This window comes from Ananas comosus, linkage group 10, assembly GCF_001540865.1.
Source record: "Ananas comosus cultivar F153 linkage group 10, ASM154086v1, whole genome shotgun sequence".
Classification (NCBI taxonomy): Eukaryota; Viridiplantae; Streptophyta; class Magnoliopsida; order Poales; family Bromeliaceae; genus Ananas; species Ananas comosus.
Genome location: NC_033630.1, coordinates 3,604,152 through 3,617,362, shown reverse-complemented (window position 1 = coordinate 3,617,362; position 13,211 = coordinate 3,604,152). Strand labels below are relative to the sequence as shown.

Sequence of the window (13,211 nt, the reverse complement as noted above, 5' to 3'; positions counted from 1 at the left end):
TTAATTTTGTATCAAGTTAATACCCTGTGGTTTTTTAAATCATAGGATACTAAAGTGATAAAGTGTGAAACCACGGGGTACTAAAGTGATAAAGTGCAAAACCACAAGGTACTAATTTGATACACTTTAAACCACATGGTACTAAAGTGATAAAGTGAGAAACCACAGGGTACTAACTTGATACACTTTAAACCACATGGTACTAAAATAAAAAAGTGTGAAACCACGTGGGGGTTTTGAAGTTTTCCCTAAAAGAAAATGCACAGTGACTGAAATAAATTCTCAACCTTTTCATTAATTTAATTAGATTTTTATTAAATAAAATAAAGATAAATTTCAATTTTTCCTAATATGGTGTAGTGTATTAACATTTTACTATCCCGTGGTTCAAAAATTATAGTTAGTTATCTCATTATTTTATTTTTATTTTACCATAAAAATCTGCCGTCGAATAAAATAGCAAAATAAATTATTTAAAAAATATAAAATAATACTTTATTTACCGATAAATCATTGGATGGTCTTGTTGAACCACACCATAATGGGTAAATTGAAGTTTACCCATTTAACAGTAACTTTGTTAAGTTTTATTATTATTTTTTTTGAGAATAAGGTAGCGAACTACCCGCTTCATTCATTAAGGGGATGAACTAGGCTTACAAGGTGGATGCAGCTAAGGCATCCGAGGGAAAACGAAAAAGTGCGAGGAGCCAAAAAAAAGAAGAAAAGACGAAAAAGAAAGGAAGAGCTAAATAAACGGTCAGCGCTCAGCAGAAAATGCTCAATTGTTTAGGAGGACGTTAATACGATCTAGCGAGCACAGAGGGTTGGGGGGTGTCGAACGGAAGATAGTGTTATTTCGCTCAGTCCATATCGCCCACCATATTGCAGACAAAGTAGAAAGACCCTTCGATCTTTTCTTGACGTTTCCTTGACTTAGAAGTCTGATCCATAGTTCTCGGGCCTTTATCTGAGGTTCGGCGAGTAGCTCCGGGCCGGCAACGTTGAAGAGCAGGTATTTAACATACACGTAGTTACCAAACAGGTGATCGCACGATTCCGGGGCGCTGGCGCAGAGGACGCAGGTTTCCTCCTCGGGCCCAGTCGTGGTGCGCAGTCTGTCCTTGGTGAGAAGTCTATTCCGTAGTAGCCACCAGACAAATATCTTGATTTTCAAAGGAGTTTTAAGTATCCAGATGGACTGGCTAGTCGGGTCTCTGCAGCCACCGTCTCGATTATTAAGTTTTATTATTGAGAACATCTATCTATCTATAACTTATATGAATCCTCAATATTTATTGCTACGTGGCAAATTCTTTTTCACTCTCACTACCATGTGACCATTCTTCTTCCCTTCACCAAATTTTTAATATACATTTTAAAGATCTCACCAACCAAACTTTCAATTAGTGCATTTAAATTGTCCACTACTATCTACAATTCTATAGTTTCTATCTAGAATTATTCATCATGATTATTTTCCTTTCTTCCACTATACTTTCAATTAATGCAACGGCCCCATTACCCAACTTCCAATTAATATATTTAAATGGTCCTGCTACTATCTACAATTCTAACTTCTCTATCTTTAATTATTCATCATGGTCTTTTTTCTTCCCTCCATCGGACTTTTAATTCTTTATCTCCAATCTATTCATCAATTTTTTATCTCTCATCTTTTGCTATATATCATCGCCTCCTTCTCTTGCTCCTGCCCTCTCTCTCACTAATGAGCGCCCACTTCCCCCCTCCGCTGCGGTCGGAGGGATCGTCGTCGCCGTCATTATCACCATCGCTGGAGAAGGCATCGTCGGGCTCATATCCGCCGCCAACAGTAAGAGACTTTTGCTGGATATACTAAATGAGACATACAGGATAATGTTTAATATTTTTTTATTACTAATTACTACTATGGTTTCTATCCACTGCAAAGCGCGGGCTCCTTCACTAGTGTTTCCTTAAGTTAGGCTAGCATACTGTTAGGACTTAGAAAACTTTCAGCTCAGCCAACTCCCTGGCCCAATTTCCCTAAGTGGAAAGCCAAAAACAAGTCCCTAACTCAACTTCACTAAATGGGCAGCCAAAAGGTACTAAACCAACAGTCTTTGGGAGATAAAAGGTTATACAACTGCTACAATCAAATCATAGGCAATCCATGAATTCACCTTACATTTATGAGAGCTTATTACTATGTGTAGACTTTAGTGTGTAAGTTATGGTAGGTTAGATTCATTGTATCTTAGGCCTATAAATTATAGAAATAATTAAGGCCGAACCAAAAAAGAGTTGTGTATTGTAATTCTGTTTTTGTAAATAGTAGAATATTTAGTTTTTTAAGAATCACTGCCTCCTTTTTCTTTTGGTATAGTTAGTCATAGGACACGGAGGTTCAGACTAGTAACAGTGAGCTAGACTTGTCCATCTTCGAGAAGAAAGATGGATGCCGCGCAGCTTTGCGAGCAAAATTCCTAAGACCGTGATAAGACGCTTAGGAGTGACTAGATTACTTTTGTATCGTTCTCGAGGACAGACATTCTAATTGATAATGGATAAATTCAGGCTATTTGAAAATTTTCAAAATTAAATTTTATAATTATTTTTAATATTATTGACCTAGTGATTAGTGATCAGGATCTCAAATCACTTTATATTAACTATTAGAAAATATCCATGTTGAGATCATTTGGATAATTAATACTAAATAAATTATGTCTCAAATTATAAAATTGGAAACCTAAAAAATTAATATCCTATAAATTAGGTTTAGTAATTTTGATCATTGATTTGAATTGTATTTTCGTGGGAGATGATACGAAAGTAGACAGGTCATTTATTTTGAAAAGTACTAAGTCAAATATATAAAAAAAAAATTAAATATTTTTAGTTTTTTTATTTTTTAAAAATCTATATTTTACTCTCTTAAAATTTCAAATTGATATATTTATCTCCCTCCAGCAAGTTCCATCATTATTTCTATTATTTTTTACAATCTATACTGAAAATATTTTTAAAAATAATAAAAATATATAAAATAACATATTTTAGAACAAATAAGAATAATTTGGTTATTTTACCCCTTCTATTAATGAGTAGGGCTACTATATAATCTATCAATTTTTGATGGATGGTTAGAATGAGAGAGAAAAGATAAATGGAGAAGATATTCAAAAAAAAGAGAAATTAAGAATTCTGGTTTCTCTTCAATTTCTCTTCTCTCTTTCATCCTAACCATTCATCAAAATTGATGAATTATTAAAAATTTAGGAGTATCAAGGCTACTGTGCTACACAATAGCCCTGCTCTCTATTGATATCATAATTTTTTGAAAATATTTTTTATTTTTTTAAAAAATAAAGTATAAATTTTTAAAAGTAAAAGAAAAAAATCAGGTTGCGTCACTATTAGCAAATCGGTGAATCTTTTGTGTGATTCCAAGCCGATGCATTTTTTTTTATTTTTTTCAAATAGAAGATGAAGAAATCGACCCTTTCCCCTTCATCCAAATAAACCCTAAACCAATCTCTCTCTCTCTCTCTCTCTCTCTCTCTCTTCTTGGTGGTGGTGGTGGTGGTGGTGGTGGTGGTGATGCTGAGGGTGTGGAAATGGTACCAAAATTGCTTGGCGGTGCACCCGGTGAAGACGCAGATGATCAGCTCCGGCGTCTTGTGGGGTTTGGGCGACATCGGAGCTCAGGCCGTCACCCACCACGCCTCCTCCAACAAGAAGCGCCCCCTCCCCGCCGACGCCGACGTAATCATCCTCATCCTCATCCTCATCATCATCATCATCATCATCTCGAATCATTCTATTGGATCTTTAGAATCTCCTTATTGTTCCGTTTTATTCGGATTCCGCGTTAGTTGTTTGCATCATGGTTGTTGTTGTTGTTGTCGCTTTGATCGGGTAATAATGGTTGTAGTTGCCCCAAAAGATGTAGGAAAGAATAGAACGATTTTTGTGGTGGGATATGAAGATTTGATGCATAAAGATGAAAACTTGTTCAAGTTAGGTGTTTTCTTGTTCCGGAGATAGGTTTTTTGTCCCGGGGTTAGCTGCGTTGTATCATAATAATTTCTCACTGCAATTTTCAGCATCTAATCTTCTTCTTATTAGATCGCTGTTATGTCGATTATTTGCAATCTCGCTAGTGATTTCCTTTTGTGGTTGCCACAGAAGATCCAGTAGAATCTGTTATAGTGTAGTGATTCGTGTTTGGGGGGAAAAAGAAGACCAATTTTTGCAATTGTTTGTGTAATGGGGTGATTCATGTTTGTAGGTGAAAAAAAAGAAAAGCCCTGTTTTTTGTTGTGAGATATGAATGCTTTAATAATGCGTGAACGATGAAGTTCTTTGCTGAAAAGAGAGTAGATATGCTAGCGAGAGCTACTGGTTTAAATGTTTCTTATTCATGTCGCCAGTTCAGTAGTGAATGTTAAATCAATATTCCAATTATGAAATAAACTGGTAATAATCCCAATCATGATTTATTACCAGTATATTCAATGATGGCATGTTTTATTTGGTTGCTGTCCGACTTGAATCTCTTCCTTGGAATTTGGCATAATTTATACTAGTGGCTAATGTGATGGTAAAATCTCTTATTTTCTCAGGGGAAAGATAAAGAGTTCAAAATCAATTGGAAAAGGGTGGGTATCACAAGTATGTTTGGATTTGCTTTTGTTGGGCCAGTTGGGCACTTCTGGTAAGTCGCTCTTTCCAAATTGCTTGAATTTTGTGAATAAAATTTTGATATATCATCCCTCAGCTCTTGTGCTTACTATTTTATTCTTGGCTGATGTTTCTGAGCAAAGTTAGCCAGAAGAGCTGCTTGCAGACAAATAAGCAAATTGGCTCGGATACAAGATATTGTATTTATTATTACTTTAAAGGGAATGGTTTAGTAACTAGAAGAAAGACGATGCTTCTCAAGCATCATATCATCTCTTTTAAGGGCTCATTTGGCTTGCTTCTGCAAAAGTGCTATTTGAATAAAACTGTTTGAAGACGTACACTTTTTTCATTAAAATACTTTTGAAAGGTTTTGGCAACTGCTGAGCAGAAATTTCGAATTAGAGTTTACAGTCTAGAGTCTAGAAGCTAATTTCAGCTCGCCAGCTAAGTAGAAGCTCTAGATAATCTGTTCATCAAGCATTTGGCTTTTGCTTTTTTGAGTAGACTACGTGTTCAAGAACTAGGCCAAGCAGGTAGATAGTCTAAGTTGTTCTTTCTTAGTCGTCATTTCTCTTTTGTCATGATTAGGATCATAGCATACCCTAGATCAGGATGACCATCTTATGCACATGAAACTATTGTGATTCTTCTCGAATAGTTGTTAGACCTAAACTTTATAAGGGTACTTGTACCATGTGCATATTAACAACACAATCTAACTGTGTAATTCAGCAGTGTGGACCGACCATCCAATTCCAAGTTAGTGGAATTGCGATTTGTCCTGACCAACAGGGGATGAAATGGTCCTATGATGTTCTTAGGTGCTAATCGTCTGCTATATTTGTAACTCAAGGTGGACTCTAGATGGTTTCTTGCCAAATTTTTTGATATAGGAAAAATAATGTCTTGCGCAATGACTACTAGTTTTTTATAACCATACGTTGGGCAATCCCTCTTTTTGATAAAAATTATTTTTCTTGGCTTGTTTTGTCGAGCTTTGATAGTATGAAATGTGGTTTGTAGAGAGTCAAAGAGAGATTCGCGATTGTCAAATCTAGGGTTCATTGTTCTCTTATTAGTCTCATTTTGGGCCTGAAAATTATTATTTTTACAAAAAAAAGAAAGAAAAATCTGGGGAATGTCGGTGCAATTTAGGTAACAAATTTACACACATTTTTGCAGACTAGGAGAGCAATGGTCACTTACTCTTGGAGTTTGCTGTAATCAGCAGGCTGTGTAATCTTTTACTTCCTAAATTTAGCGATAATTTGATTTTAGACCAGGTCAGAACATGGGCCACATCTCTCTTTTGAATTTTGTGTTAAAATGAATCCAAAATGATAACTTAGGGTTTCCTCGCCAAAAAGGGCCAACATCTGTTGCAACTTGCAAACAGCTTTGCTAATATGCTTTTCTCCTTCTGATCATTAGTTATATTGTCTCCTACAGGTACGAATACTTGGACCGAGTCATTCGTTATCGATTTCACCTACAACCCAAATCCGTAAAATTTGTCGCCGCAAAGCTAACTGCCGACGGGCTGCTATTCGGGCCCTGGGATTTATTGATCTTTTTCTCGTACATGGGCTTCGCCTCAGGTCGGAGCGTAGAACAAGTGAAGGAAGACGTGAAGCGGGATTTCGTCCCGGCACTCATACTAGGGGGCGGGGTTTGGCCGATTGTACAAATCGCAAACTTCCGGTTCGTTCCGGTGCGGTATCAGCTTCTGTATGTAAATTTCTTCTGCCTTTTGGACAGCGCCTTCTTGTCGTGGATCGAACAGCAAGGGGATGCTTCTTGGAAGCAGTGGTTTTCGTCCTTCCGCGCCCTAGAGAAACAGAAGAACAATCCTGATATATGAGCTTCGCCTATTTTTTTTTTTAAATAAAATAAAATAAAAATCTCGAAACAAATTGAACGTGCATGGTGAGATTCATGTGTATCATTCCGCTTCCGTAGAATCATGCGGCTAAAGATCTGATTATCAACCTCTGCTTTGATTATCTTGATAATTTGATAGTGGAAGTTTTGATAATTAGATAATTTGTGGCTAAATATGCATGTGTGTTATAATTTGCTGGAAACGAGTGAACGAGACCAACGCTAAACTCTCTCTTGCAAAATAAATACTTTTCAAATTCATAACTTTTAAATTCGTGCTTTAAATCCTCGTAGGCATGGGAAATCAAAGTGCTTAAGTATGAGGCTAAGGGGCAAACTGTCCTTTGAATATCTCATGCGTTACGCTTAAACCCTTCAAAATTAAAAGAAGATACGTATCTAATATTAATTTTTATTAATTTTTCTAAATACAATTACTATATTGTAGGACCTAAGGAAGTAAAGTGTACATTTGTTTTTTTTAAATCTGAGAGTAATATACCAAACACAATATGTCCAAGAATGTGAGTTGAATTTTTGAGCTCGATATTTTAACGAATCAGTTTCATGTTTGTCTTATTTAACAAATGAGCGAACACGAGCCGGCCCTCTTCTCGCTCGTGTTGGGCTCGTTGACAGGCCCAGCGCAAACAACTCTCGTGGCCCTGACTCTCTCACTCTCACTAAAAGCAACACTAGACTCCACCAGATCGCGCTCACCAACCAAAATTGCATATTGCACAAAAAAAAAATGCACCCCAAACCACACGACTCGTAATTTTACCCCTAATAATAAGTTTAAATGGCATCCTATCTTTAATTCTCTAGTAATATAATACAAATTTTACCAAACCCTAACAGGGACTGGTCTGTTCTTTTTTGCTTACTTCCTTTTCAGTTATTTTTTCTGCGTTCTTTAAATTAAAAAAAAAAACTTTGAACTTCAACAGCTTTATAAAGTGATATGCCTCTTCTTGTTTCCGTCGCTGCTCTCTCGCTGGTCTCCACATCAATCGGCTCAAGCAATGGCTGAGAAGGTGCACAAATTTCCAACTCTCTGATATTTCTCTCTCTCCTTTTTTCTTTTTTTTTTTTGAAAAACTAAGATGTCGAGTCACCGAGAATCTCATTGATGTTTCGTTTTTAGAGATAAATAAAGCCGGTGCTTATTTTTAGCAGTTTTGAACATAAATATTAAAAATACCACCATTTACTAACCTATGCCTGAGGAGATATATATAATTATTAACTTTTCATAATTTAATAGAATATCAGAACAAGAGCTTATTGAATTTGAATCTCATCAGGCTTCTAACTTCATTTAATTCCTTGAATTTAATTGAAGTGAGAATACAAAGTGCGATATCGGTTTTAACTTTCCTAACAACTGAATATTTCACTCCCCACATCAGCTATACCATGCACGCTTGTTGTGCTCAACTGCATGGAGCTAGCTTAATTAATATGCCAATCACTTTTGCTCTTGCTGATCTCCACACTAGTCCTGAAAGTAAACCTGGAATGCTGCCGCTACTATAGGAAGATCAAAAAGGTTCTGTGCAAGCTCCAAAGTACGTATTCTCTACTATTTAAGCTTTCCTTACGCTGCCTTGTTTTCAAAATCTACATCTTTTAATATGGTATCAGAATAGAAGGTAATATTTTAGGTTCTTTAATATTACTGACTGTGCCTCCCCTTCTCCTTCTTTGCCAACTTCGGAGAACGAGAGAAGATCGAGACCATCGTATACGATGAGAAGAAGAACACCGTCAAAGTTTCCGGCCCTTTCGATCCCGAGCGCCTCTCAAAGAAGCTGCTTTGCATGGCCTGCGACGTGATCAAGGGCATCGAGATCCTTNTCCTCCGCCACCCCCTCCTCCCCCTCCACCTCCCCCTCCGCCTCCGCCTCTGCCTCTGCCGCCCCCTCCTCTCCCTCCACCGCCGCCGCCGCCGCCTCCTCCGCCGACAAAGGTGGTGGGGGTGCTGTATCCTTATCTGGTGTGGCCGGGGTGCTGCTGGCAGCCGTGCCCGTGCCCGTGTCCGTGGCCGCGGCACGAGCACCGAGGAGGAATCGGAGGCTACCGGTGCTGCTCGTGCGGGAAGGAAGACAGCGGATGGTGCCCCCCGCCGAGCTGCGGCCGCTGTGGCGGTGCTGGCGGCTGTCCCTGGTGCGCCGGCGCCGGCGCCGGCTGCACGATCGTCTGCGAGGAAGACTCCCCGTACGACTGCACCAGGATGTGACCCAACTTAATCACTTAACCTTTCACGTACATATATACGCTGTATGGGAATGCTTTCATCCTCTCTTATTTTCTGTATAATATAAGAAGAATCTATTTCGGACAATCTGATGCAAGATGCTGGAGCTGTTGCTGTAAATAAAGAACTTAATATTTTAAATATCTTTGATATCAACTCTGCACTTTAGTTATATTTATTATCATTTTTTATTAATTTTAAGTAAATGTTTAAGTCCATTTAAACTCTTTTAAATATATGTTCGAGTATCGAACTTTAAGAGGAATCATAAAAAAGTATTCGTTGTTACTTTTTCACGTCACCGTCATTAACACTTTCGTCAAAAATTAACAAAATCTATAAAAAATTTTTTTTTTGAGAAAAACAAAATCTATAAATTACTAAACCTATTGGACAGAAGATCATAAAGCGTCTTTTATATATACCAATATATTTAAGATATATGATAAAGTGCATAGAGATTTTTGTGTTGGAATAAATACCGCACAGAAAACTGATTGTGATTTAAATCTAACTAAATCTTATGATAAAATTAATAAAATCAACTTACCGATAATCGCTAAATCCAAATAAAAATTTAATTGATCCGGAAGCGTGCGAAGCACTGCCCTAAGGCGTATTCCCGTCCTTCGTGCGGGATTAACCGGAAACACCGCCCCAAGGTACGACCGGAACTCCTTCTCCTACGAGCACGATCGCGGAAGAGGTTGACGGAGACTCTTTCAACACTCGGTGAAAAATAATAAAATGAAAGAAAATAACAAATGATTCTCAAATAGTATTCCTTCTCACTGTGATCTATATTTCCAAAGTGTTCACCTCATATGTATATATATGTCCTGTCCAATACTATGGACGAGGTAACAAAATATAAAGGGTTAAAGTATGGAACGTTGGAGCCCACAACGTTCCAAAGCACTAATTAAGGTCTTAATTAGTGGAACGGATCTGCGCACGATCCCCCCCTCGCGCGAAGCGGCCGTAGTTGATGCGGCCGTTTCGCTAATTGATAATTAAAAGTTAATAAAAAAATAAATATTAAATAAATAAAATTTTGAATTTTCTCAACAATTCCCCACAAATCAAAATTATTTTAAAATAAAATAATAAAAATAAAATAAAAAATTAAACAACAAATAAAGAAAATCAATTAATCACCGAGTGTTATACTATGTAATCAGGTAAGGTGTCTTAAGAGACTTAACCTCACACTTAGGCAAATAGTTTCCATCAGAAGGAATCGGATGAACCAGTCTTGAACTACGTTCCTTTGACCCGACTCAACTATCACACACATAGTACAGAATTCCCCGTCGCGGGTCTGTGCGTTAATGGCCGGCACAGTACCATTGATTTTCATAAAGAGCTTCTATGGATAACCCACATCTCATAGCCGTCGCCAACATACGATACTCTTAATAGTGTTTCCTCCAGAGATGTGTGAGAGTCACATCTCGCGAAATTATCGCCTTGGATCCCATTAAGACTCTCAGTCAACCACATCCACTACACAGAGCACACTCACCAATAGGGATGGAATTGGAGCTAAAGCTCTTATAAAAATTGTAGAAGTCTCCTTGGCCAACCTAGCAGCTTGTTTTTACCACATTGAACCTTCTTCAAGGGACTCCCTATCACAAGGTGGTTCCCTACTGCAGGAAGGCCCTTACGGCAAAGCTCCCATCCCCCTCGATGACTCTAGACCTTAGTCCTATTCAGCCTTTCGTCAAGCAATCTGCAAGATTCTGATCAGATCTGAAAAACATTAAAAAATTAATATTATAAAAGTTAGTCCATCTAATAAATTATTCTCAAAATAATTTACCTGCCAATCTTAGAATTTGCAAAATCTTTCCAAGATGAACACTAGGATAAAATTACGAGAGTAATTAATAATCAAAAATTTATTCAAACTGATAAAAGAGTACCCCCACAAGTTTTTGAAATATATCAGAATTAAAAAATATGGCCTAATCATGTCTAATAAATTTGGGTCAACAACAAATAGATGGCACAAGCAAAATAAATGATATACTATAACCAATGATAAAATACTAGATGTAACAAATGAGTGACAACTAAGAGATAGATATAGCTAGGTGATGCGGTACGAACGCATCCGTACACATAAACTAAATTTAGTGTAGCAAACCTCTCCTTAATTTACTGTGGCAAATTCTCTTCTTTTTTTTTTTTACCAAAGAATTTTTAACTGTAGCAAAACTTTTAAGCCGTACAATATAAAAAAATAATTTAACAGTAGCTCTTTTTTTTTTTTTTTTTCTTTTTTTTTCTTTTTTTTTGAATAAATCTGTACAATGTCATTGTGGAAAACAAAGTAAAATGGATTTACCTGATCAAGAAATTCGCAACACTAAAATTTTTTTTTTTTTTTTTTTTATAAACAAACTTAAAACACCCTATAACACGATATGAGAATATAATAATTGATAATTAAGTTATATGCAATTACAAGTAAATATATGCAATTAGAATTTGAAAATACTAATCTAATTATTTAAATAGAACGACAAACATGCAATCAATTTGTCTAACAAAAATAACATCGACGTATCTTTTTCTATTTAAGCAAAATAATAATTAAACGACATACATAAGTGTGCTAGTCTCGAACAGCAGTGCAGCGCAACGAACATGAATAAAATTCCAAGTAACAAGCATCATGGGTAGATACCTCCCCAAAAAATTAATTAATATCGAGGTTGCAAGTAGCCACATATATCAGATATTAAACTAATAAGAACAGATATTAGCAACGGAACAGTATATATATATATACGGTTACACTGATTTTTTTTTTTTTAACTTATAAAAAAAAATAGTGAAAACAATATACATAATATTTGAAATCCATAATGTCCGTACCTTTTATTTCAAAAGAAGCTACAAGAAAGGCAATTTTTTTTTTTTTTTTTTTTAAAATACCATAACATAAAATGTAATTTAAACAAAAAATTACATAATATGCAATTATAGGTAAAAATGATAATTCCGAAAAATTTTATGTTTGAATGCCAATATACAAACAAATTAACTAACAAATTATATACATATAAAATTAATTTAATACGATTAGCACTCGTCAGATTTCAATCACAATCAAATCGTAAATTACGCTTAGATTGTTGAGACAACATACCGCACAGAAAACGATTGTGATTTAAAATCTAATAAAATCTTATGATAGAAAAATTATAAAATCAACTTACCGATAATCGCTAAAATCCAAATAAAAATTTAATTGATACCGGAAGCGGCGAAGCAGCTGCCTAAGGCGTATTCCGTCCTTCGTGCGGGATTAACCGGAAACACCGCCCCAAGGTACGACCGGAACTCTCTCCTACGAGCACGATCGCGGAAAGAGGTTGACGGAATGACTCTTTCACACCGTGAAAAATAATAAAAATGAAAGAAAAAAACAAATGATTCTCAAATAGTATCCTTCTCACTGTGATCTATATTCCAAAGTGTTCACCTCATATGATATATATGTCCTGTCCAATTACATGGACGATGGTAACAAAATATAAAAGGTTAAAGTATGGAACGTTGGACCCACAACGTTCCAAAGCAACAATAAGGTCTTAATTAGTGGAACGGATCTGCGCACGATCCCCCTCGCCGAAACGGCCGTAGTTGATGCGGCCGTTTCGCTAATTGATAATTAAAAGTTAATAAAAAAATAAATATTAAATAAATAAAATTTTGAATTTTCTCCAACATTTTGTACTTAAATATCATTTCTCTTTCAGTATTTTTGATCTGCGTGATATATATTGATCAATATATACAGCATGAAACACACCTACTTTTTAATAATTAATAATAAAAATCAAAATGTAATTTTTTTTTTTTTTTTTGAGGGGTAAGGTAGCATGCTACCGCTTCATTCATGAAGAAAGTGAATTTAGCATAGGATAGAAGCAGCTAGGCTTCGGTTCGATTCGAAAAAAAAAAAAAAAAAACTAAACGCATAAATCCTCCCACAAAACAATAGTGGCACGCAGGTTCGTCAACACCTGTTTCACCGTGAGCTTTCTGTTGTCAAAAATTCTTCCGTTCCGTTCTAACCAGATGGCCCACCAAGTAGCAAGTAAGATAACCACCTCCTTTTTCCCTACCGCTCCTCGTTTACCCCGACACTCATTCCAGAGACTGTCTATAGACGAACATGCCCTTAGGAAGTCCTTATTAGGTAATAAGCATTCTAGCAGCGTTCGCGTCACATAACACCTTATGAATAGATGGTCAACAGGCTCAGCTTCATGCAGACATAAATTGCACGTGGCCTCGCCTGACCATCCCCTCTTCGCGAGGTTGTCCTTAGTGAGTACTCTCTTCAGCAATACGAGCCATCCGAAGATTTTCACTTTAAGCG

The 13,211-nt window shown here is 36.4% G+C and overlaps 3 protein-coding genes across 5 annotated transcripts; 2 read left to right on the top strand and 1 right to left on the bottom strand.

The window, feature by feature from the left end:
* On the bottom strand, window positions 782-2,534 carry LOC109716638. Its single transcript, XM_020242174.1, has 3 exons — window positions 2,508-2,534; window positions 1,742-1,848; window positions 782-1,217 (listed from the first exon to the last, which is right to left on the bottom strand). Exons 1-3 carry the CDS (start codon window positions 2,532-2,534, stop codon window positions 782-784), a joined length of 570 nt encoding a protein of 189 aa, XP_020097763.1.
* On the top strand, window positions 3,426-6,714 carry LOC109715966 (protein Mpv17). Its single transcript, XM_020241225.1, has 3 exons — window positions 3,426-3,750; window positions 4,611-4,702; window positions 6,121-6,714. The coding sequence occupies exons 1-3, from the start codon at window positions 3,586-3,588 to the stop codon at window positions 6,530-6,532; spliced, it is 669 nt and encodes a 222-aa protein (XP_020096814.1). The 5' UTR covers window positions 3,426-3,585; the 3' UTR covers window positions 6,533-6,714.
* Window positions 7,500-8,968, top strand: LOC109716498. Of its 3 annotated transcripts, none has more exons than XR_002217943.1 (3): window positions 7,500-7,589; window positions 7,965-8,123; window positions 8,275-8,421. XR_002217943.1 is itself a non-coding variant. In XM_020241978.1 (2 exons), exon 2 carries the CDS (start codon window positions 8,376-8,378, stop codon window positions 8,802-8,804), a length of 429 nt encoding a protein of 142 aa, XP_020097567.1. In that variant the 5' UTR covers window positions 7,515-8,123; window positions 8,275-8,375; the 3' UTR covers window positions 8,805-8,968. The 3 variants fall into 3 exon arrangements, 1 of the variants encoding a protein (XP_020097567.1); XR_002217944.1 differs by having other exon boundaries at window positions 7,510-7,589; window positions 8,055-8,123; XM_020241978.1 differs by having other exon boundaries at window positions 7,515-8,123; window positions 8,275-8,968.

What these genes read in the sequence shown, in the direction of transcription:
- LOC109715966 (XM_020241225.1), top strand. Translation starts at nt 3,586, where the DNA reads ATGCTGAGGGTGTGGAAATGGTACCAAAATTGCTTGGCGGTGCACCCG. An exon ending in CCCTCCCCGCCGACGCCGAC is followed by an intron (nt 3,751 to 4,610) that starts GTAATCATCCTC and finishes TTATTTTCTCAG; the next exon opens with GGGAAAGATAAAGAGTTCAA. An exon ending in GGGCCAGTTGGGCACTTCTG is followed by an intron (nt 4,703 to 6,120) that starts GTAAGTCGCTCT and finishes TGTCTCCTACAG; the next exon opens with GTACGAATACTTGGACCGAG.
- LOC109716638 (XM_020242174.1), bottom strand. Translation starts at nt 2,534, where the DNA reads ATGTCTGTCCTCGAGAACGATACAAAA. An exon ending in TCCTCGAGAACGATACAAAA is followed by an intron (nt 1,849 to 2,507) that starts GTAATCTAGTCA and finishes TAGTATATCCAG; the next exon opens with CAAAAGTCTCTTACTGTTGG. An exon ending in GACCGCAGCGGAGGGGGGAA is followed by an intron (nt 1,218 to 1,741) that starts GTGGGCGCTCAT and finishes CGGTGGCTGCAG; the next exon opens with AGACCCGACTAGCCAGTCCA.